Source organism: Trichoplax adhaerens, genomic scaffold (assembly GCF_000150275.1).
Source record: "Trichoplax adhaerens TRIADscaffold_10 genomic scaffold, whole genome shotgun sequence".
Taxonomy (NCBI): domain Eukaryota; kingdom Metazoa; phylum Placozoa; class Uniplacotomia; order Trichoplacea; family Trichoplacidae; genus Trichoplax; species Trichoplax adhaerens.
In genome coordinates this window covers 1,245,501-1,271,107 of record NW_002060952.1, presented here as the reverse complement: position 1 = coordinate 1,271,107, position 25,607 = coordinate 1,245,501, and the positions used below count along the sequence as shown (strand labels likewise).

The following is a 25,607-nucleotide window of genomic DNA, read 5'->3' as shown; positions in this document are numbered from 1 at the left end:
AGTGTACTGAAGGTCAGGGAGAACTTTTTACAAACGTTTGATAAACTATCGCACTATAACTATGTGCACATTTGACAAACCAGCGGACGGGTATCCATTTCAAGTAATTTACTGTACGATAGCTTGTAAAAGAATAGAGTCGCTGATGAACAAGTTGGATTGAATTAATCGTGCTATGAAAAATGGATTAAAAGGTGTAGCCGCCATCATTATCATAGACTAGAGTAGTTCATAATCCTACCTCGATCGGAATTGTAATATGCAGAAGTCATAAAATAGTACACAAATCTCTTCTACTTACAATTGAAGCAAGGCTTGCCCAAAATTCAATCAAGTCGAACAAGACACTTCCTCATGGTAAGATGGACGTTACAAGTAAGTGATCGATGGCCTAGTCATCGAAGCTATATGCGTATCACGCACTAGTACCAGTACGGACCGCACCATCCTAGTCGGTCAACTGCCGTACTTTGACAGTGGGGAAAAAGGGAGGTTGTACGCTTGGTACAGTACTCCACTTCAGTAGTCAACTGCAGTAAACGTTGAACGTCACTGTATACTGTACAGGACTGGTCAATGCAGTCGTTTTTTTTTCTACACAATGCACATTGACACAGTGCGTACTTTTGTGCTCCACTACAGTACATTGCATTGTGATATGAAAGTAATGATGACTCATGTTACGAGACTCATACAGTACAGTATGTGCAATGGAAGCTACGAGAAACCATTCAACTCTGGTTAGCACTGTACACTGTACAGTCCAGTACAGTACAGTACAGAACAGTAGTTATTTTTACCTGTCCAGTACTCTACAGTACATGTACTGTACGGTACAGTACAGTATGTGTCTTTGAGTCTTACCTTCAGTACAGTACAGTACAACTGGTTACAGTGTACAGTACTCTAATGTACTGTAGAGGTAACAGTACTGTACACTGTACTGTACTGCACATCATCCGGCGTGCACTGCAATACTAGATTAGCTCTTAATGATGGATTTTGACTAGGCTGCCCTTGGCCCCTGATTTGCAGGAGCAAAAGTTACCGATTTCATGTTTGAAAGATGTACAGTACGCTGTAAAGAAGTATTTCATGTACAAACCGTCCATGTGTACTGTATACTGGTATATTGTAGAGTCATGTGTTGGTAAATTAAATTGATTGAATTTATTTATTTATTTTATTCTTGGTGCATCTAGTGCGCAGCCCATGGTAGAGTAAAAGCGATAAGCGATTGATAAAACTGTGAATATTTGAGTTCGTTACAAATTACAGACGAATTTGATGCCGATAAAATGAGTAGGGCTTCTCGGCACGAAGTCATCGCCAGTTGTTTTGTACTCAAGTTAGGGACTTTCTTGACCTCTATTTTAATGCATATATACTCCAAAATGGAAAATGATCCAGTATGCTGTCGTGGCTGCATTGACGCCTGTTCCAAAGCCCATAGGAAAGGGAGCGTTTTACAGTACAGTGTACAGTGTACAGTATGTCCAATGTACAGTACAGTACAGTAGACTGTATGCAAAGGCGTACAGTACGGTACAGTATTTTGTTACCTACTCACAGTACTGTGTACTGTACTGTACTGTACTGTACCTGTTGTACCGTACAGTACCATGTGCTGAATGTACTGTAAAAACATGGACACGTTGTAATTTATGGCAGTCAGTCCAGTGTGATTGTTTTCTTTCTTTTCTTTTACGTCTTGCAGTACTGTACACTGTAGACTGCTGCTTGCAAACCAGGTAGACTCGTGTACTGTACAGTACAGTATTGTAATGTACAGTACTGTACAGGATAGGGGTGTGCTGGAAAATTTCACCCATTGCAGTGTCCAGCAGTGACACGCCGCGGTACAGTACTGTACACTGTACAGCTTACTGTATGTACAGTACTGTACTGTATCTTGTTGTTTTCAAGGGAAGCTTTTTGTTGCCTACTCAAAAAGCAAAAAGTACCGTAGGCTTGTGTTGAAGAGTGGGTGCTGAATATCTCTGGCTTTTGCTTACCACTTTAGCATATCGGAGCAGTTGAGTAATCGTGCTGAGATTCCGGCGTTGCAAGACCTTGCGTTGAAGAAATGAGATTGTGGATTAATATTGTTGATTTCTTATTACTGTTTCTGGTTGTGACTGTTTATGCTGACGAACATACTCACAAGGTTTGCTTCTCATTTATTCATGACTGACTTAATGGTATACTTGTTAAGCGATCACGCGCTAAATCCAGTTTACAGCAAAAGTAATTCATTTCATTCAATGCCATTTCTTAATGTATATTTCATAACGGTTGTATAGTGAGCTAAACATGACTTGATATGCCATTCAAAGTCACCAACTTGTTTTAGCTATTATCTTTCACGCTAGTACAAGTGGATAGGTTTAATGAATACGTCCATCGTACTGTACACTGCTTCTTCTGTCACGGACGTAGAGTACAGCTCGTGCCAACAAAGTAGTCTTCTAGCAATCAATCAAGCAAATGATATCCCATGGATTCACTGGTCAGCGTCCATTACCATTAATAGAAATGATCAAATTTGCAACATACCAAAGGTCTTTGAGACACTGCATTAGCCAAGTATTGCATTCAGCCATTTTATTCGCATAGATTGAATTTCAAGCAGACAGTACGCAGTCAATTGCGCTAAAAAAGAGACTTCAATAGCGATACTATACTATGTCAATGCTCTCTTTCCACTCATCGACGTTTACTACTATTGATTGAAGGAAACATTTTTGAATGGCTCACCTGTATTTTACTATACTATGATAAGAGCTATTATACTAAGCAGAAGTTATAAACAAATGGAATATTGATGCTCCAAAATAGTACAGTATTACTAATGGCATATTATAATCAGTGACTCCGCCGTCAGTTGCAATGGTTGTTTGTACTTACAGTAGTACAGTGTACAGTGTCTCATTTTGGAGCAGCATTCTCCAGCTTGCCTTTGCCAAACAAAATGAATTACATCGCGTGCATTGTCTGGAAGCTTCTAATCCACTCATACAAGCTACTGTATACCGATGACACAGCAGGCTCTGCCTACCGCAGCAGCTGCAAAGTGAAAATTGTATAGTCTCGCTAGAAAGAAACCTTACACTCATTCAGTTAGGATTTTTCGTAACAGTTATTCTAGACTTGGGTAACTGATGTTTTTTCAATATTTTCACCTCGTTTGTAAATGATGGCTCAGGCCAATCAATCATCGAAATAGTGTGCACATTCAGGTGCAGCAACACGTAAAAGCTAGATGAATTATTGCGTTTCACACAGTCGCCACTACAATACTATGATGGGAAATTATACATAGTTCATGCACGACTGATAACGACTATAATGTAAAGTCGCAACGATTGACTGCACTGTAGACGTCGGTAATAAATAAGCCCGTAATCGAGGGGAATGGGGCCCTTTCGGTTGTTCTTATTCCGTTGAGCGTCGATGCTTAAAATGTACCATTTCACAATAGTTCGTTATCGATTCATTATAATTATTACTACAAGACTGCAGTTAACTTTTGAATAGTTTCTGAATGAGATTCGATGCATTGAATGAATCCTTCAAAAACATTGATAGCAGTGTTGGAGAAGGTGCAACAAACGAATCCGCAGGAATATGGACACCGCTCTCAATTTTTTACGACCAAAATCGGTAACCCATTGATAGCTGAATATGAGACAGCAAACGAGGGAGCCAAAATCGAGAATATTTGAAGCCAGGACGGTCTTTACAACTACAAGCAGTATAATGAGGGTTCTGAGCTGTTTATTGTATCTGGCAAGATAAAGTTAACAGTTAGTTCTTGTGTTTAGATTTAAACATAATTATTGATTTCCGTTACGTTACCAGGCAGGCGAATTACAAAATGGTGACAATTGTTGCTTGTCTTTGCTAGTCCTTACAATAATGTGCATTAGGCTTTGTGAATGTGATGCAAACGAATCACGATCAAAATTATTTGTTAGGAAAGTTATGCCCGTACTTAATTCAATTGTACAATTGATAGTGTATTCTTAGCTAAAAGTATAGCTGATTGTGCTAATTTCCTGCAAAAGTATAATAGTTGAAATCTGCTATTAAATTATTATTAATTTGTCTGCTCAATTTTAGCTATAATTGTTCTTATATAAATTATTATCGATTATACTGTACCGTACACCCTCTAGTTCTACAAATTAGCGTTGTTCTTGGGAATTTCCATTCCATAGTCCATGATATCAGATATGTATGTGCACACAGCTTTTTATCTACTTTGAATATAGACTATTTGTAGGCTTACCAATGAATATTAGCATGTTAAATTGGAATACTTTGCCGTACTCTAAATGATAGTAGTTGCTGATGATAATTGCAGCGACTGTCTTAGTACATGTATCAAGCACTAGACTTTTTTGACCTCATGATATCATTAGAGCTTTCTTTGTCGAATCTTATTTACTAAGAAAGTATCTTAACTGACAACAATGGCTAAGTTTTTGATGTTCCAATCTGACAACAGATTATCAGCATACATTAATGTGTGTATGTATCGTGTAGAACATTCTGAAATGTAACAGTATAATATTGAATATTTTAGTACAAAGATGGCGAAGAAGTTATTTTGTGGATGAATACCGTTGGACCTTACCACAACCGTCAAGAAACCTATGAATATTTCAGTCTACCCTTTTGTCGTGGTAAAAAGACAACAATTGGCCACTATCATGAAACATTAGGCGAAGCCTTGCAGGGTACCGAATTGCAATTTAGCGGACTGGAAATTAATTTCAAAGGTATGGTAATCATGTGCTCTGATATTATCGTTACAATGTACTGCAATAATTTTAGATACAGGCTTGGTATTTTTAAAGTTTATTAGTGTAAAGGATGCCTACTTGTTTATCATGTCCAATAATAGAGTTTACGTAGAATAATTTTAGATACGGGCTTGGTATTTTAAAGCTTATTAGTGTAAAGTATGCCTACTTGTTTATCATGTCCAGTAATAGAGTTTACGTAGAACGGTATATTTTAGGGGAAATCCCTCATGAGCGGTATATTGCGTACATGATGCGCATATACTATACGCTGAAAATTACTCTTTAGTCATATGCGTAAATATGCGTACAAGCTTAGCAGATACATCTAAATGCGAATCGTGTATGATAAAACAAGCTAAACTTTCGTCCATGTAACTGTTACCTAGGCGAGGTACAAAAAATTAAATTTTGTGACACAGAAGTAGATGAAGATGGATATAATATGCTAACATATGCAATAAAGAATCATTACTGGTATCAGATGTATTTAGGTAAGTAGCTCGTATGTTGTAGGCCTAATAATAATAAGCATTGCCTATTTTATTTCTTATGTCAGCAGTGGGCCTTACTGTCTTATTGTATATTGTTGCACTGTTGCTGTGTACTGAAAGATATCCATTAATTTAGCTTTTTAAATTTTTACTAATTGCAGATGATTTACCTGTTTGGGGTAAGAAGGCCTTCGAGGATTGCATTGTTATCGTTATTTTAAAAAATTTAGCAGCATTAATTTCATCATTGTTTTATATAGCAATCAAACTTATAGCACAGCTTAAAACATTTTATCGAACATTATTACGGATCTGTTAGGTATTGTTGGCTCTGTGGACGATTCAGGGATAGGTTACTATATGTGGACTCATAAGAAATTAGACATTGGGTATAATGGTAACCAGGTAAGGAATTCTACAGTTTTATTGGTGTTAGTAAGGTGCTGTGAGTTTTGATTAATGTATTATTACTTTTCTCATAGATTATATACGTAAATTTGACCAGTGATGTAAAAGTGAAGCTGGAAAAAGGAGTGAAAATTCCTTTTACGTACGAGGTATTGGGAAGTCAGTTTTTTTCCTCTCACACTTCTCTACTGGAGAACAGTATGAAATAAACTTTATTGCAGAGATAGTTGATGATACAAATTGAGAACATAAATAAACATGTGATCCTATATGGTGTATATTCATTACTATACTTTTTACCAGGTGAAATGGCATAAGTCAAACGTTAAATTTGCTGATCGATTTGACAAATACCTTGATCCGAAATTCTTTCAACATAAAGTTAGTAGCCCCAATCAGACATTGTTTGATTGTGTTCGTTATATTCTCGAGAGAGGTGTTAGACTATTTTCTTACCATAAGAATTATCATATAGATCCATTGGTTTTCCATTTTTAACTCGTTTATGATGGTTATATTTTTGGTTGGGCTAGTAAGTATGATCCTTATGCGAACATTACGTAAGGATTATGCTCGATACAATAAAGATGAAGATCTTGATGACATGGTAAGGATATGAGTTAGTTATCTATGATAGTGGAGATGAAAACTCCTAGATACTTGAACACCATCTGTACCTACACGCAGTAACACTATTGGTGGTAATCGAGCTTGGGTTGACTGATATTATGCAGCCGAATTTTAAACAATTAATATATTTCAGTCATCTACTGCTAATAGTAAATAGTATTACTTTATACATGACTAAAGTAAACTTCAATATTGCTATCAGGAACGCGACTTGGGCGATGAATATGGGTGGAAACAGGTATATAATTACTACATGATTGTAAAGCGTTAAAGAGACATATTTGGCACGTATACAATTCTAATTTTAATTTAATGTGCAGGTTCATGGAGATGTTTTTCGGCCAGTTAGTAGTTTGATGCTATTCTCGTCCATAATCGGTTGCGGTTACCAGTTAATTCTGGTTGCTTTCTGTGTGATAGTTGTGGCTATATTTGGTGACTTATATACAGAGTAAGTGATCTATTGCTTATATTTATGTCATGTTTTAACATTTTTAGTAAAATCGAAAGTTTTATCATAATGCTAGTAATTATCTAATAATTGGATGTAATTGTTGTCACTTTCAGGCGGGGATCACTACTAAGTACAACGATATTTTTTTACGCGGTTATGTCGCCTGTTAACGGCTATTTTGGTGGCAGTTTATACGTTAGACAAGGAGGTATGCTACAGTTTAGTGTTTTATGTAAAATACACTTTAATAATACTATTAAGAATCGTTAATAATATTTTTGTACTAGGGAAAGATTGGATAAAGCAAATGCTGTTAGCTGCAATATTATTCCCATTTTGTGTTTGTGGAATTGCCTTCATGATCAACTTCGTTGCAATCTACTATCACGCCTCAAGAGCGATACCTTTCCTGACAATGGTAAAGTTTAAATCAATGTCTATTTCCATTGCGCTTGCATTAACATAGGACGTAATTTGAAGATATTGTCTTTTACATTTTTGCTATTCATAGGTTGCGATTGCTTGTATTTGTATATTTGTTATTCTCCCGTTAACGTTGATTGGAACAGTACTTGGTCGTAATGTATCCAGCGGAACTCATTTCCCTTGTAGAGTGAATGTAGTTCCTCGACCAATTCCGGATAAGAAATGGTATTTTTCGATCTTAACATAACTTTTTAAAATGATCGGGTAGAGATTAGTACAGCAATGCTAATTGATGATGTAATTATGGTCGCAACACTATTTGCAGGTACATGGAACCTGGAATTATAATATTCTTAGGTGGTGTGCTCCCTTTTGGATCGATTTTTATTGAAATGTATGACAATTTTATATTACTGAATGCATCAAGGCATAATCTATAAATACGGTCTTCTATTTCTATTATCTATTTGACATCATCATCGTGCACTAAATACTGCATTACTTATAATTGATATAATATCTAAACATTGATACTTTACAATCTTACTTTCACTTAGGTATTTTATTTTTACATCCTTTTGGGCGTATAAAATTTATTACGTTTATGGATTTATGTTGCTGGTATTTTTAATTCTCATCGCGGTAACTAGTTGTGTTACTATTGTGTGCACATATTTTCTATTGAATGCCGAAGACTATAGATGGTTAGTTCTGCAAACTTTATAAGATCCTAGTTAAGTTTCCTGTTCAACTACAGTATGTGGGCCGCTGTTGATATTAGAAATTCTTTTGATCTGTAGGCAATGGACAAGCTTCTTAGCTGCGGCATCGACTTCAATTTATGTGTATAGCTATTCGATTTATTATTTCTTCTTTAAAACTAAGTAAGAAAATGGTTTTATTAATAATTTTGGTTATTTGCCGATAAAACATTACTTATTCCATGCTTAAATATTGTTGGTAATGAATAAGCGCGTTTCCTTGCAATTTTTCAGGATGTATGGTTTCTTTCAAACTACGTTTTACTTTGGATACATGATAATTTTTAGTTTGGGACTAGGATTGATGTGTGGTAAGTACTATAATAACGATTACTGTCTCTTATGCGTCTCACTAAGTGAGAAATTATTCCAATGATTTGTACTTTGTGCAATTTTACGGTAGGTGCAATTGGCTTTACGTCAACGCAAGCTTTCGTTTGGAAGATTTATTCAACTGTAAAGATTGATTAAACTTACATCTCGTCCTTAGTTTACCGAGGGCTTATAAGAATTGATAGGTTAAATAATCAAACTGTCAATCTGGCTGTGACGTTACGATGCACCTAGCAAATATTAATATGATATTTAAATGGAAGTAGACGGTTATTCAGCTAAATGCATTACTTAACGACATATGTCACTTGCTAGTCCTTATAAGCCAATCCTGAAAATATCAATGTTTCTTACTGTATAGAATTTAATGTTGTGACCGAAAAGAATTGATAGATGGTAAAACTTTTATATAGCTACTATGCGAATGTGAAGATTGCATTAGCAATCACGTCTGAAGCAATGATACAATCTTCTATGCATTACACTAGTAAATGATTACTAAATTGTTTGCTAATGTTTAGTGCATAAAATTAAACCTGTAGTGACTACGATAAAATAAGCATCAACACTACGTACTTTTGATGACCGACTTCTGTTTTCGCTTTGAGCGTTTGCTACTGTTAAGAGCTAACAAGGTATGAACTTAGGTTGTGATATATGCAAGACATTAGCTCTCCAATCATTGCAGTTAATATACCGTAGATGGATTAAGTCCTGAATCTTACCTACTAAGTATCATGATAATGACATAACATAGCCGCAAGTACTTTTTTATCTCTAAATTGTTATTAACTGATTCACAATATATTAAGGTAGGGTGTTCTAACGTATTTTGTTCCATTCGTTAGCTGCGTCATTGTATATATGCATAAAGTGTATGTCTTGGACGAGGCTTAGAGTGAATAAGAGTTTCTGATTTTACTAACCGTACAGTGTGTATGTGGACACATAAGCCTGCGTATTGTAGGCGCTTTCTGACAAAACAAGACGTTAGTATGCATTAAAAGGATGCCTGTCACAATTGTCTAAGGGGCATAAACTATCTAGAACTACCCTCCTAGATAGACTCGAAAGAACAGTCGCTAAAAGTACAACTTACTTTAGGTTACGACTTTATTTTAGCAGTTCTCACGAGCAATCTATAACAAGAAGAAAAGCAATAACTAGCATTTATACTTTGACTTAAACAATAAGATAGCATTAAACAAGTGAACAGCAGACATCCAATCAAAGGAGGTTAACCCTTTAAAGCGTTACAAACATGACAGATTGCGTCTTATTAACATGATTACTATAAGAAATTATGGCAAGTTAAAATACATGTCTTGTTATGAGCTAGGCAAGAAATCCTGCCTGAACGCGCAACTTATCTACTGTCATTTAATATTCCAGGCAGAATTGTTATTACATCCACTTAATGACTCAACCGACATGCATATCTTAAATTACAGACATAACGGTAACCCGTCATTGTCCAACAGACCGTTAATACTAATCAATACAATGTATGAATAATGTCAGCTTACTGTACTATAGAGACCCTTTCTCTTAAGGGTCTCTAGTCTGGTCCAGCCAGAACCATTATTTAGACCAACAAAAGAAAGAATATTAAAATATTATATTATATAATTATTAATATCTGCTTTCAAGTCCGTCAGAAGTCCCTCCCTGTCCTAGACAGCACAGTACAGTACTGTATACAGTATCTATCCATTACCGCCATCCATTGTATTATACTGTAGTATATCGTACAGTATGAGCTTAGTGGAGTGAAAAGGGAGTCAATAGTGGTTTTAATATAATAGAGTTAATTAAGTTAATGAATATCATATTATAATTAATTATTATTATATCTGCTATCAAATCCGTCTGAAGTCCCTCCCTGCCCTAGACAGTACAGTACAGTATGAGCTTAGTGGAGTGAAAGGGAGTCAACAGTGGTTTTAATACAGTTCATTAATATTATATTATAATTATTATTTATTAATATCTGCTTTCATGTCCGTCAGAAGTCCCTCCCTGTCCTAGACAGCACAGTACAGTATAAAGTATCTATCGATTACCGCTATCCATTATACTGTACTGTAGTACTGTACTGTATACCGTACAGTATGAGCTTAGTAGAGTGAAAAGGGGGTCAACAGTGCTTTGGAGGAATTTGGACGGTAAAGTACAAGAGTGTTTCCTTCCAGTCTACCGCCGGCTACTGTACTGTACTGTAGAGGGGATTTAGTGGTCGGGAATCCCTTGCTGTTTCTTGCTTTTTATTCAGGTTAATTAAATCAACGCACTGGCATTGGCTGTCTAGTTAGGCTTTCAAGGACGATTTAGCAACATCGAGCGAGGTTTTCCTGTACAGTATACCTCAAGACTACAATACTGTGTTGCCAATCTTTTCAAAATAAGTAAGAAAGATCCACTACAGCCATCCAAACCAATCATCAACGATAGCAAATATGCTTTGGATCCGATTAGGAATGATGGCCACAACAGTGTTACTCTTGTATTTGCTCAATTTGATTGTGCAAGTTCAATGTTTTGCCGCCGATGAAATCGTTTCTATGCCTGGATTGAAGGAAAAATTGCCATTTAAACAATATTCAGGCTACTTGAATGGCAATGACGGCAGTCGACTGTTTTACTGGTTTGTGGAATCGCAGTCTTCACCAGCAAAGGATCCATTGATGCTTTGGTTGAATGGTGGTCCAGGATGTAGTTCATTAGCTGGTTTAATCGACGAGAATGGACCGATCTTTATCCGTGATAATCTTACCGTGGCTAGGAGACCGTTCAATCATACTTGGAATGCTTTTGCTAATATTTTGTATCTAGAAACACCAGCCGGCGTTGGTTTTTCTTATGCCCAAGATGACAAGATGAAGATTAATGATGATACTACAGCCGAGAATAACTATGCTGCTATAAAGCATTTCTTTCTGAAATTTCCACATTATTCCAATCGCCCATTTTTTATTGCCGGCGAGAGCTATGCTGGTGTTTATATTCCAACATTAGCGAGGCGTGTTGTGCAAGATAGCAGCATCAACTTAATCGGTTTGGCTATTGGTAACGGTCTTCTCGATAATAATATCAATTATCAATCACTAATCCGATATGCTAATTACCACGGAATACTTGGACCGACATTATGGGCTAATTTAAAGCAGCATTGTTGTCAAGGTGAAATTTGTCGATTTATTGGCGATATTTCAAGCAAATGTCAAAATACCATTCAGATCGCTATGAAAACGATTTACACTGATGGTTTAAATTTATACAATTTTTACACTCAGTGCAGTCAATACCCAATGTCTCAAATTAGACAGTACACTGCATTTACAACGTTAACCAAGAGTACTCATGGCTTATTTGGTTCTCCACCATGTTTTAACAATTCGGTGGCTGTCAAGTACTTTCGACGCGATGATGTTAAGAAAGCACTTCATGTTTCTGATCAAGCCCAGCCATGGACTGTGTGTAGCTCTGGCCTATCTTATCGGACACAGTATAAATCGGCTGTAAAGCTGATTCCGTCACTATCGCAAAAATGTCGTATTCTCCTTTATTTTGGTGATTTAGATATGGTATGCAACTTCTTAGGAGGCGAAGAAAGTATCAGTTCCACTGGTTTGCCAACTATTGGCAACTACCAACCATGGCATTACACCGATAATAATGGTCGTCAAGTAGGAGGTTTTGCTACTTTGTATCCCAATGTTAAATTTGTTACTGTTAAAGGTGCTGGTCATCTGGTTCCTGGAGACAGACCAACTGAAGCGTGGTGGATGATGAAAGATTTTATTCAACACCCGTTTCATAATCCATCCTTTTTTAATGGCAACATACCCGCTTTAGTAGCAGTTATAGTTCTCGGTGTGGCAGCTATAATTATGGAATTATTTTAATTAAAAAAGATAAAATCGACGAGAAATGACAACGATTGAGACTTCTAGGTTTTTATTCTTAAATCACTGTTAGCGATGGTCATTCTCATTCAGTAGATTAACTGTAAATGCACGTCTTAGAAAGAATCGTGCAGTTGATGTACGTAAGCAAGCTGAAAATGAATAGAACTACACTTATCAAGACTGTTTTAGGGTAGAAATATTCTATTGAAATCCTTATTTATAGTATTTATTTATAAGTATATTAGAGAGGGACTTGATACGTCCACGTTAGAATAATATTACTGTAAATACAGTAACAATGTGATACTACTCTAATACATTAGTAGTAAATATCGATTTGTAATAACGAAGAAGTTGTAAGTAGTATATGAAACCTAAATATCCATACCACACGTGGTGATTTTGCGACGAATGATGTCTAATTACGTAGAGAAGCACTGACAGTACTGTTCTGAGATGCTCGTAGTAATAGAATGAAAAGTAGTTATCAATTTAAATAATTTAATCTTATCTTCCGTCTATGGTTAATCATTTGTGTTAGTATACAACCCTACAGATGGATTTTGATCAGCCATGGCCCGTATTTTTAGTTTTATGATTTCCTCAACACCATGTATGCAGTTTTCCTCAGATTGCTTATAATATTAAATCTGTTAACTTTTTGGCCAACTACTGAATATGACGGTCCTTAAATCATGATATTAATCACGATACAATTATATTAAACTGCACGACAAACTTGTTTTATGCAAGCTATAAATGAAATGCGATATTTAAAAAATGATAACTGAAAATAGTCATCGAGCATACGTGTCTAGGGTCTATCATGATTTGATAGACGTTTTCTAATAAAATTTAAACTAAAATATCTAATTCGACTTGGTATATTTGATAGTTAAAAGATTAAATCTCAAATTTTAATTTAGTACTCGGTAGCATGATTGGTTGTTGTGTTCTGAATTGGCTGCCAATCCCGCTCAGATAAATGTAGCCAATGAAATGTTCGTAATAAGGTTTCGCTATCATCGCAGGTTTGACTATTTTATGCTAATACCATATCCATAGAGCTGGCGATATCATACAGTAGTAATCCGTCCATGATTAAAGATCTCTAAGATACTTTCATGATCTTATGAGGATAGCACTTACCAAAATCTTGATCTCGTATGATTTGCTATCTGTAATACAAAATATGAGCAGCTCAGATATCCTTTTTCTGTGTTGTAAAATCGTTGTCAAACACTCAATTCTACGAAATAATCGCATTATATATTATGTCTACAATTTTATATATACTTTTTGATAGTGTTTGTTATTCATGTTTTATCCTAGGCTACTAGCTATTGTTAAGTGAAGCACAGAATGACTCCATAATCACTACGATACTCATTTAAATCGCACAATGACATAAATTTGAATTAAAATGAAACAGCATGTATTCGCTCGTAGCTTAAATTTTATGTTTTAATCCCCCAATTAAGACCGTCGCCATCTTATTATCGTTTACAAATGGTTACTCTCCATGTACGATGTAACACGGCACCTTATGCATTTAATCGAAAAGTGAATTGTTATTGTTGCGGTTTAGATCATCGTGAAGTATAAATACATTGTATTGATTGTTATACAGTCGATAGCTTGCCATTAGGGTTAGAAACCAGCTTATGCACTTGCTGTGGAATAATGCTATACGTATAGGTTATTAGTAAATCTGGAATTGTAAAACTAATTCATAATCGGGCAAGAAAATTAGTTAGATACCTAATTTATAAGAGAGCGCGTGGGTTAGATCGTCTCCTGATTGTGATTAAACTCGTATTCTATGCGTGTTCCAACGTTTTTTTAAAGTAGCGCTCAAAGAGACCCCTCTTATACTTTAACAGGTTTTTAATATTAAATTCCATGTACTGTATATATACTCTGCAGCTGCACGCAAATAGAGATCGAAGATATAAAAGCAAGTTATTTTTATAATAAAGAGAGCCCGATAATTTATCCTTTATGCATATGGAGACAGTTTCGATTGCTTCTCCAGTAAAACTTAAGGAAAAAGTTTTATAATTATCAGAGACCTCAGAAATACAGTATCTGGAAATACCTCCAGTGTATATTCGTCTATTATCACAGGAATATGTACATTTTAATGACACTCATACAAATAAATTATGCAACAAAGAGAAAACTTTGTATTATTGCTAACTCAATCGTAACTAACAGCGGTAAATAACAGGTGCGAATAGTGATTTCTTTCAATATGATAATAGCTTGATTGCTTTGCAAATTATCGCGTTAGAATTTATCAGTTGGCCTTGAGTCAATAATTTAAAATTGTCAATTCTCATTTACGGATATCAAAGTAAAGACTGATCGCTGATATCAATATCAATCATGATAGTAAAATATCTAAATCTGCTAGAGTAAAAGGTTTTCATAGAACTAAGCAATTAATGCGTTGACGATTAATTAATTAATAAATATATAAATTTTACCCATATTACGATTTAATCCTTAACTGATTGGCTGCTAACAATAATGATACTGATCAGTCTTGTCTAAATCGTTACGTAGAGCTGCAAATGGCACCGTAGTTAATAGAGCTAATTTATGCAGTACCGATAGACCTTTATCTATAGATTGCTTATGCTATTTCGTGTAGAACACGCGAATATCTAATACATACAATCATAAACCTTAGTAAATTTACTATTCACCTCTATCATAATTATTGTTTCCAATATTAAATGTGATGATTACGTTACGTTATATGATATCCTCCATCTCATGTTTAATTAATGCCATTTATTGTCCATTTTAATGATATCGTTGTAAAGTTTCCTCTGATTTCTTAAGCCAGGAACTACATCCAATAGCGTCCTATCCATGAGTTGACTACATTGAATTAATGATAAATTAATTATTAATTAGATACCGATAAAAGCGCGTGAATATACTAAATCTTTGATCACGGCAATACAATTTCAAATTTCCATACCTGATAATATTTACGTTCGAAATTGGGCAATAAATAATATATAGTGCTCTTGCATTAAATTATTTGATGCCTACAGCATGAATCTTAATGGATACCGGCAATTCAGTGATTAATTAAGTAAATAGCCGTACCACGCTGATTTTGGGGGATCTAGTTAAGTAGAGAATTCATAAAAATCAGTAACAGTATAACAGGGAATTATTTCGATTTCTTAATTATCCGAACATTCTTTAATCATGAAATTGTTACAACGCCTACTTTGATCATCATTATCATTCTCAAAACTATGGACAATTCCGCTACTGGAAACCAGCCTAGCTTGGATGCCCAATTTAGAACGGTCTTAACTAAACGTGCGATTGCAAATTTAGTAAAAGATAGATTACCAGGACAAATACAGGATTTAAACGCGAGGCAATTCTCTGGCTATGTTCGAGGTGCTGATTCAAATAGATTACATTATATGTTCTATGAGTGTGAGTCTAATCCAAATGATGTTTCTTTAATTTTATGGATGAATGGCGGTCCTGGTTGTAGTTCCATGGCAGGATTACTATTAGAAATTGGGCCATTTAGTCTTACCATAGATTTTACGTTAACCTTGCGGGATACCTCATGGCATAAATTTGCTAATACTATCTTTTTAGAATCTCCTGGTGGTACAAGTTATTCATATAATCAATATCATCAATATAATTTTTCTGACAATACCGTTACCGATAGCAATTATCTTGCCATGTTGGACTTTTATAAGATTTTTCCACAGTTTATCAAGAATTCACTTTATATTACTGGCGAAAGCTATGGCGGATTTTACGCTCCTCTGCTAGCGAAGTAATTAATTAATATTTCAAAAATTAATTTGGTGGGCGTTATTTTGATAAGCGGTATCACTGATTGGAGTGTTATGTATGGAGCAACTCTATCTTATGGCTATCATCATGGCTTATTAAATCCTCTGCAATTGCAATCTTTGCAACTTTTGTGTTGCCATAAAGATCAATGCCAATACTATAATTCTAACTTTAAAGCTTGTAAAACAAAATTCTGGAAATCCTACCAGCAAATTTTACGCTCTGGAAATAATATTTATAATATATACCGAAACTGCTACCATCCCCCAAAAATCCGAAGAACTAATCAGATCACTCAAGCAGGTTCTTATCAAATGCCATCTTGTTCTCATCATGCGCTTATAACACGTTATTTAAGGCAGTACCAAGTTCGTCAAGCCTTGCACATACCTTCTGTAGCACCACAATGGCAGATTTGTAGTAATTTTATCGATGGAAAATATTCTTATGCAATACAGTACGAGAGTATGAACTCTGTTTACAATTATATTTTACCTAAATTGAGACTGCTGGCGGTTTATGGTGATTTAGATGCATTAGTAGCATTTGGTGGAGGCTTAAGATATTTTAGTAAGCTGTGAAACTCTTACCATCAAACACTCCTTGATAGCTATAGACCTTGGCATTTTATTCATTCTATGGGTAAACAAATTGGTGGTTACACCGCTAATTGCAATAATTTTCAGTATGCTTTCCTTAAAGGAGCTGGACATTTAATACCTAACGATAAGCCAAATCTATCCTTTAAGGTGGTAAAAAATTCTTAAATGGCGAAGTATTGAACTGATTTCTTTTACTCTTTATTATATTATCATATATATTTATTGTGTAATGAAATGAAAAGTGTAGAGATCAAGCTACAAAACTTTAACAAACTTTGATTCTACTTTCGCTACACTCCGATCGACTTAACGAAACTTTGACACAAAATAAAATTTGGGGAAATAACCGAACAACAATTTATTAAAAAAATGGAGAGAAGTATAAACCAAACAACCTTACAAATACTTAATTTAAGTATTAATAAAATAAGTGACAGACTTAAAAACTATCAACGACCAAACAACCTTTCAAAAAGAAGAACGTTTTAACTTACGACAATTCGACCCCGAAGGCCTTTTAAATTCAACAAGTTCTTCAAATAAAATCTTCTTCTACTCTTCCCCTAAATTTTCTAATTGCACTATCATTTATAGGCTTCGTAGAGCAGTCAGAGGTATTTAAAACTAAACATTTGCTAACCAATCGCTCTTAAGATCCGTTTTAGAAAACTACTTTGCACCATTTAAGAAAACAAAAATCATTCAAAGTTCAGACACAATTTACCCTACGATTCCCTTACAAAACACTACAAAACCAATAAGCTAACAATAAAATACAACAAACTTCACTTCTAACATAATTTCTATCATTAATACACTATAAAAGTCTAAAAATCAACCTTTGAACATCAAGATTTAGTCATAAAAATAACATTCTAACTACTTAACAATCAACACAACCTCTGCCAATTTCCATCTTATTTTCTATTTTCCTAACTAACTTTCCTAATGTGACTTCAAATCACGTCATAAAATTCCCAAATTTCAAATTGATAACAAAAAGTTCAAATTTCAAAAATCAACTCTTACGATATTTTTCATGAACAAAAATCCAAAAATTAAAACAGGAAAATTATATCGGACATAAATCCGACCGGTTCCTGAATCCGAATCCAAAAAATCCGGATTTTATAAAGATTACAGTAATCGCTATTTCGCTAATCAAAAAATTTTATATGACTATCACGACTACTTTCTGACATTAGTATCGCTGAGTATTGACAGTTGATATTTTAGCCTCAGGTTGTATGGTAACTGTACGATTATAGACTACATTATAGTACTTTACTGTCCTTTCATAAATCCCCTTTCTCTAAGGATAGGGTTTTGTTTGTTACTAAGTCAAATTTAGTTACAATTTGAATAGACGATCAAACGCCCTTTCTTTAGATTAGGCATTTGCTCTAGGGCTACTTCTATAGTAATCTATATAATACCTTGTAAATTAATGAAGTAGAAAAGATGGTGATATGATGATTTGGCAGGGTAAAACTTAAAGACACTATCACTTTCTAGGTATTTTCTATCGTAAAATAATACTAGTTGCATACTAAACGCTATAAAGGACTCTACTCTTAATCCTTTACTACAATTGCATGAGTGAAAACATTGCTAATGTTAATATTACCACACCTTGGATTAAAATTCGGCATTATAAGGTTGACAGATATTACAGGATAAGATCATATTTTGATTAAAAACGTTAAATAATAATATAGTAGTTTAAATATTTTGGTAATACGTAGCCGAAATATGGGCATTTTTTTGTTAAATATTAGCTAATACGACGATAACTTCTGAAGATACAACCCTTAAGGATAGTAATATTAAACATCCAAAACCCGTAATATATGACCCGCATAACTAGTTCCCTAAAACGAGATATTACTAGTACTATGGTATTGTCTCAAATTTTAATTCGCCACTGTCTCTTTCGATATTTTTTATCGGAAAATCGTTACTGTACTATTTAATTCATCCTTAAGATCTAACATAAAATGCAGTAAATTTTGCTCCACTTTAAGGCTTTACAAGATAAGCATATTACGAAGTAGAGGTAAATGCAATCTAGACTGTAATCATTAATGAAGTAGCATGCAACTATTGATTTCAAGATGTAATAATTATGATTGCAGTAAGTCAGCTGCTATGCATGGTGTTATCCAAATGACTTAGTTTCCTATACATTGCATGGAGTTAATGCGTTTATTTAGAAAACAAAACATTGGATTAATAAAGGTTAAATGCTTCAAAACCGGATATCCAGGTAATGAGTAAAGCTGAAGATGAAAGCGGAACTGGTTTTATTTCTTTACTACATAAGTTAAGTACATTCCCTTAAATATACCTTAATTTCTTAGAGTATCAAGCTTATGAGTCCAATCTAGTAGCTAGAAAACCAGTTTTTAAAGCTATTATTTAATACAGATTTAAGTTAAGACAGAAAGTAAAGATACGTTGCTATAAAATTTTATTATACATTCAGGGCAAGAGTTTTTTATCATTCTGCACAAAGAATTCGATGAATATTTCCTATATAAAAGAATAATTTAATATTTTATTGCAAATTATTCAATCTGGAAACCCTGTGTTAATTCATGAAGAGTTAATGGTTCTATTAGGAAATGATTTTGGTGAGATATGAAAAGAATAGCAAATTCATCTTTGCTTTCCAACAAATCGTCGAGCTTTAATGAATGTGGCTTGCCTTCTAAATTCGCCACATGAAAGATAAATGAAGAATAAATTGTTAATAATTGGCATAAATTATAAAAAAAGTTGTTTGTAATTTGAGATCAGTACTGATTTCATATCTAGCAATTCAACCCCAGCTCGTTAAGTTATGTTTTAATTCCATCTCATTTTTATGGATATACCATAACATACGCAATTTACGTCTGCAGTTAGGCTGTATAAAATCTTTTAACGATATTTTTTTATTGAATATTTTTAATCAACCGCCGTTAATTGATGGCTAGGCTTTGTAGTAAGAGTTCTAATAGTCGTTGTACGTTGAATTGGTACAGTGTTTGTTCGTCTCCTTGTTCTTGCGAGAAATTTGCAATCATGGGAATTTAGCAGATGATATAAGACTTCACGAAATTGACTGCTTGCTAAATTATACAACAGTGGATTTAAAATCGGAGTTAATATAAATAAATACGTACTAATCGACCAAATTAACTCATTTTTAGCAATAAAAATCAATTTAAATTCAGAATCATAATGTTGGCCGATGATAAGGATAATGGAAAATACTAAATAGGGCAAGGCCGTACCCGATGAAAATAATGAAATGCCTAATATAGCTATAACACTACGGCGTAGATAGCGTTTACGCTTACTAGCTACTTGAGATACAGTTGAAGGGGTAATTCGAGTGGTAATCCATAACTTATGAGTAATAATGCCATAGAGGAGTAGCATAAAAATGACGGGTAGAAAACAAGTTAAACAGAACAGTATAACACAAAAAACAATTAAGAAAAAATTATCCATTTGATTTAAATGACAGCTGTGGTAGAGGTTGGCATCAATTCTAGAAAAATATGCTGGAATAGCAGCTGGTATGCTCGCTAAGATCCAAATTATAAGGATAATTTTACGCGTAGTCGACAATTTCATTTTATGCAAGCGTAAAATAGCAATGGCTTGATAACGCTCGATGCTAATGATGGATAAAGTTAAGCAAGCAGCTGAAATAGATGCTAAGATGCAAAATACGTCCAATTTACACAAAATATCCGCTACAGTTATAGATAAATTATTAGCTGACTGGTACACTGCTAAATAATTGGATAATCCATAGAGGATAACAGATAATGATACGAAAAAATCAGATAATGATAAATTTAAAATTAAGTGATTAAATGGCTGGCGTAAACTTTTATGAGTTGCAATGATTAAGCAAACCAAACCATTCAGGATACAACCAGCTAACCCAAAACTGAAATTGATAATAACGGGTTGGCTAATACCAGTTTTAGTAAAATTACTGGAAGTATTGATGTCTCTGGAGGCCATATAGTTTTCTTTTCTATTTGACACTAAACATAAATAGAGATCAATGAAAGATTTAGCACACTGATAATCGGATAATCCAAGACGGATGGCAGCAACGTTATAAGATAGGATAGTAAATTAATTCAGCTTAATTTTTAAAAAATGAACATTGAATTGAACCCTAAAATGATAAAGAACGTAAGAAATAAATTTAATGAAAGGAATCATCGCAAAGTTTCTTTACGGCGGACTACACGGTAAATTATATTCATTCGCAGTAGAATGTAAAATATTAAATTATGCAATATAAATAGAATTATCTATTCTATCCGATAAAAGAGAAAACCAATAATCAAGTCCTAATCAATCTATGGAGAAAAAGAATAAAAAGTGTTCCTTCCAACTTCAATAGAACTTTTTTATTCTACAACATCATTTTCCGGTGCTTAATGATCAAGTCCAGCTGGTTTTATCTGATTAAATAATATACGATTCGCCAGAATAGGTGGTCTATAAACAACTTATTTAAGGTAAATTCGTTATTAATTAATACAAGCTATGGTTCAAGGATTATTTACACAATTGAATTCATTAAACTGTAAAGGCGATAATACTAAATGAAGTTCTATCTTTATTTTGGCTAAGAATTCAGGAGGCAACTATTATATTCTTTTCTTATTGTGGTATAATTAAATATATTTTTGACTCCAGTGATTAAAAATTAGAAGTGTTTTAAAATGCTAAGATAGCCAACAGTATCAATAATAACCGAAATATTCTCTGCTTAATTGGCATTAAAAGCCATAAATTTCGTTGAAAATTAACTTTTAACTTTCTAATTAATGAAATTAAGGTCTAGTTGCACATTGGCGTTATTAATTAATTTAATGGTATCATAACAGAGCCGTATAGAACTATGGCAAGAATGGAATAGAATACTGGAATAGAATACCGAAATATTTATGTGAACCGCATAAGTGGAAAACCTCAATCATTATGGCTATGTCTAATACCGCAATTTTATCATACAATATCATACGTCACTATAGTAACATTTTTAGCAATTGATGATATACCATACCCGAGGAATAAATTATTAACGAATAGAAAAATAAAGAAAAATGACGGATTTATATATTAAAATGATATAATAGTATATAATAATAATTATTATATCTACTTCGTATTATGATCGATTCATGGGTGGTAAAAATTCAATAGTTAATTACATTAGTAATTTAATGGTGATAAGTATACTTGCAATTGAAATACCATAATGAACCTTTTTGAACTTGAAATAATTCATTTTACAGCATAAATTTCAATTAAAAACCAAAATTTTTGCCTCAAAATATAGCGAACACAGATTATTCAGAGCTTTAATTCGAACAATCCAACGCATTAAATTACTATCAGTAATTTCATAGTGTCGACTAATTGAGTTCAAAACTTTAAGATATTGCGAAATAATAATAAAAGCCGATATTTTTTTATGCATTTTGATTGTATTAAATTTAGTACATTAAAACAATGAACCAACTTTACCGTATTATTATTAAATGTAATTGTTAAATATCGAGTAGAATCAATTAGAAATGCATATTTGTCTATATGCAACTTATTTGGAATAAATTCGTAAGTCATTATGAGCTTTACGGGCTTTAAATTTTTTCATTATGACTAGTAACAAGTACAATGTATTAGGTACAACATGTCAGAAATAAGTAGGTATACTCTAAATACAAATGTGTGCTCGTACATTGCAATCGATCAAATCTGTTTGGAAGCAGGATCATATTCACAACTTCCATAGCGAAAATTAGATCCTTCAAGTCTTATTATTTTATTGTGTGAGAAGAATGGAAAGTTGGAAATTAAATTGAGGAAAAGGACCTGATTTAAATACTAGCCTACTATTTTATAATACTAGAATTGTTAGTGCGAAAGTTATAGTTTCTAGAAACTTCCCTTATCTAAACAATTAGTGCATCAAGGCCTTCTAATCTATTATATCGCGGTGGAGTAAGAAATCAGAATTCAGCCAGCATAGTGGAATTCCTATCACTTGTAGTTACGTTTGGATAGGTGCCAGTAATTATTTTTATTTTAAATTATGATTATTAGTGCTTTAAATTACGAAAGAAAATCTCTTAAATCATCACTTATAATGTTATATAGTAATTTAATTTCAGTGCCGGATATAATAAATAATCAATAAGTAATTGTAATCAGTTTTCATTTGCACTGCAGTAAAATAATTGTTGGTAGTAAGCCTAGAAAATTATAAAATAATGGCCGATACAACAGGCTAAGCTAGAAGTAGACTATCGGCAATCAGGACTGAACCTATAAATGGATAAATTCTGATTCATTCAAGTAGCCACTTTTTATATCGCCGCAGTCATCTTGTCATGATTATAAGTATAGGATGGATGAATTAATGTCACAGAACTGTAAAGCTAGATGAGGAAAATACGTCTACAATCAATAAGATAAGTAATGAAACTTGAGCATTTTCAAAATTATGCTAGTTTGAAGGTGAGATTATAGACGATTTTAGCATTTTGGCGGCAATACTTGATACTCTATTTACAATTCCTATGTTGTCTATTTATTAGGTTATTATGATCTATAATTTGATCCTGTGATGTCTTAAAGGACTACACATGGTAACAAATTGAGATTTTAAATCAGTATTTTTGAATTCCTACAAAATTTTTCAATTTTCAATTTACACGTTTCGGATACTGATTGAACGAAACATATATTACGCTAAATTTCCAAAAGGAATAATACGATTGGAAATAGCTAAATATATAGTAGTTTAAAATTTAGATTAAACAGCATTTCAATATTTTGTTGAAAGATACATTTGAATGCTTAATAGCAAGGTAAGTGTAGTTTAATTTCTGTACATATCATTTAAGAGCTAGGGCAGATAAAAAATTTTTAGTGTTGTTATATACTCTCGTAGTCATTATTTACCAGTTTGTAATCGTAGGTAGACACGCAACTATTAAGATCTATTGCTAAACTTATATTAGAAAACTGAAATATAATACTTGTACGTGTTATCTGTCACGTGTAATAAACATGTAGATGATTGGTATAACTTGTATCTAGTTAGAATTAAGATAAACATAAATATTTCTATCTGGTACTGAAAATTATATTTATCTTCATAACAGAAGACGTGCGTATTTGGTATTGAAAATAATATTTATTAGATAAGCTGTTTAATTTGAACGAGCAAAAGTTGTAAAGAAAAGAAGAAGGAGAAAGAATAGTGAGCGATAGTTGGAGGATATTACGCATTATATTATTCATAATAAAATTTTTAATTAGTGTAGTAAAGCTGTTTTACCTTAAATCTGTGTAGTACATTCGCTAAGTGAGCGTTATATTCGTGTAATTCTATCATATTTTAGAAAATAGAGATATTATAGGCACTAACTTAAAATTAGTTCTGTTATGGTTTGATATTATTATGATGTTTATAGTAATATTCAACAAAAAGCAATAACTGTAAGCGAATAAGACCAATTAGTTCTGTTTTACAAAATAATATGATTGCTTAGAACTATGAATTAGCGTTCAGGAATCGATCATAGTGATCTAAACCTGGGGCTATCATGAGAAATAGTTAAAATGAGAGCATTAGAAACTAAATTAAGTAAATTTTAAATGAGAAATTCTTCGTTTTATTTTGAATCGTACGTAGTTCGTTCAATATTTATCACATGATTTGTACACGAAAAAGTTGTGATCAAAATTGTAGTCGGATATTTTCAGTCTATTACCATCAATTGGAACTAGAAATTGAGAATCAATTTTGATCGCGTAACAAGTAAGAGAATACTGTAAGAATTATTTCAATAGGATAAAAATTAAGTCCATGGAAAAAACAAATTGAATAAAGGATGCAAGATTTAGTGCGAAATCTTACTTATTTTTTATTCTCATCGGCATTCCAACTAACTTTACCCAGCCGTCTTATAGATTATTCGCCTATATTTAGAACTTTCTGCATGACTTCAGTAGTATATCATCACCACTTAGTTCTTAAGATGGAAATTGGCCGATTTTCTGTAGCCAATGTAAAGAAAAAATTACGGACGGGAACGACGAAACGAAAATGGGGCCACCTAAAATCGATAATTAATTGCAATAGAAAAAAGTAAGATTTTATTTTAGCTAAAATTATGCTCTGGCAATCATTATTTCTTCTATTTGTTTGCTATACAATTATATCGAGAGCTAAAGCTGTTTCTCTGAGAACGTATATAAATCTTCAGTTCGATTGATTTTCAAGATGTATTAAGGTTGAGTAGCGAATTTAATAGACCATATTATTCACCTAATAATTGTGTCCTTCAATGCCTTTTATCATCGATTAGTTCGGTTAAGATGTTGTGCTTCTACACTAGTCCATGAATAAGGTAGTCAACGGAAGATATTTCTTCAAGTTCTCATGGATTTATCAAAACTTGCCATGCTTTAAATGGCAAAAGAATCAATATCTGTTCTCTGACCGCTTCTCTTATTATTTATTAGAAAATATAGTAGAGGTAACTAATTACTATATGAAGGTGTCACGGTACGCCGTTACTAATTAAGTAACTGTAAATTAATGAATGCTTATGAATAGATAAGATAAGGTTATGTGCTATGTTTTAATGCGCTTGTAGCTGATAATAGGATGGTACAAATGAGATAAAAATAGAAGTTGTTAGCAGTTAATTTACTGTAGGTTTATAAGGTGTGTTAATCTCTAAAAATTGAGCTGTATATGGACGAAGGTTAAGCGTCTTAACACCTGATAGCTTGTAGCTATCTAAGTCTGAGAATATCGACATGTATATTTAGTAATGGTATTATACTAATTAATGTAACTTGTAAAGCATGAATTCTCACTCGTTAATATTGGAATTCACT

At 33.4% G+C, this 25,607-nt stretch overlaps 3 protein-coding genes across 3 annotated transcripts; all 3 read left to right on the top strand.

The window, feature by feature from the left end:
- Positions 1-2,086: 2,086 nt before the first annotated feature.
- On the top strand, positions 2,087-8,452 carry TRIADDRAFT_29152 (uncharacterized protein; the record flags this gene model as incomplete). The annotated part of the gene is made up of 18 exons (XM_002115372.1): positions 2,087-2,167; positions 4,589-4,784; positions 5,198-5,302; positions 5,464-5,481; positions 5,622-5,707; positions 5,785-5,859; positions 6,014-6,091; positions 6,186-6,317; positions 6,543-6,578; positions 6,661-6,791; positions 6,908-7,002; positions 7,082-7,212; positions 7,306-7,445; positions 7,546-7,614; positions 7,778-7,924; positions 8,021-8,104; positions 8,216-8,292; positions 8,385-8,452. The coding sequence occupies 18 exons, from the start codon at positions 2,087-2,089 to the stop codon at positions 8,450-8,452; spliced, it is 1,749 nt and encodes a 582-aa protein (XP_002115408.1).
- A 2,369-nt stretch (positions 8,453-10,821) lies between these two features.
- TRIADDRAFT_14010 (uncharacterized protein) lies at positions 10,822-12,129 on the top strand (the record flags this gene model as incomplete). The annotated part of the gene is made up of 1 exon (XM_002115371.1): positions 10,822-12,129. A coding segment is annotated over one exon (1,308 nt), but the record flags the coding sequence as incomplete, so codon positions are not given.
- Positions 12,130-15,500: 3,371 nt separating this feature from the next.
- Positions 15,501-17,323, top strand: TRIADDRAFT_59299 (uncharacterized protein; the record flags this gene model as incomplete). Its single annotated transcript, XM_002115370.1, has 3 exons — positions 15,501-16,048; positions 16,427-16,638; positions 17,265-17,323. The coding sequence occupies 3 exons, from the start codon at positions 15,501-15,503 to the stop codon at positions 17,321-17,323; spliced, it is 819 nt and encodes a 272-aa protein (XP_002115406.1).
- Between the last annotated feature and the right edge of the window lie 8,284 nt (positions 17,324-25,607).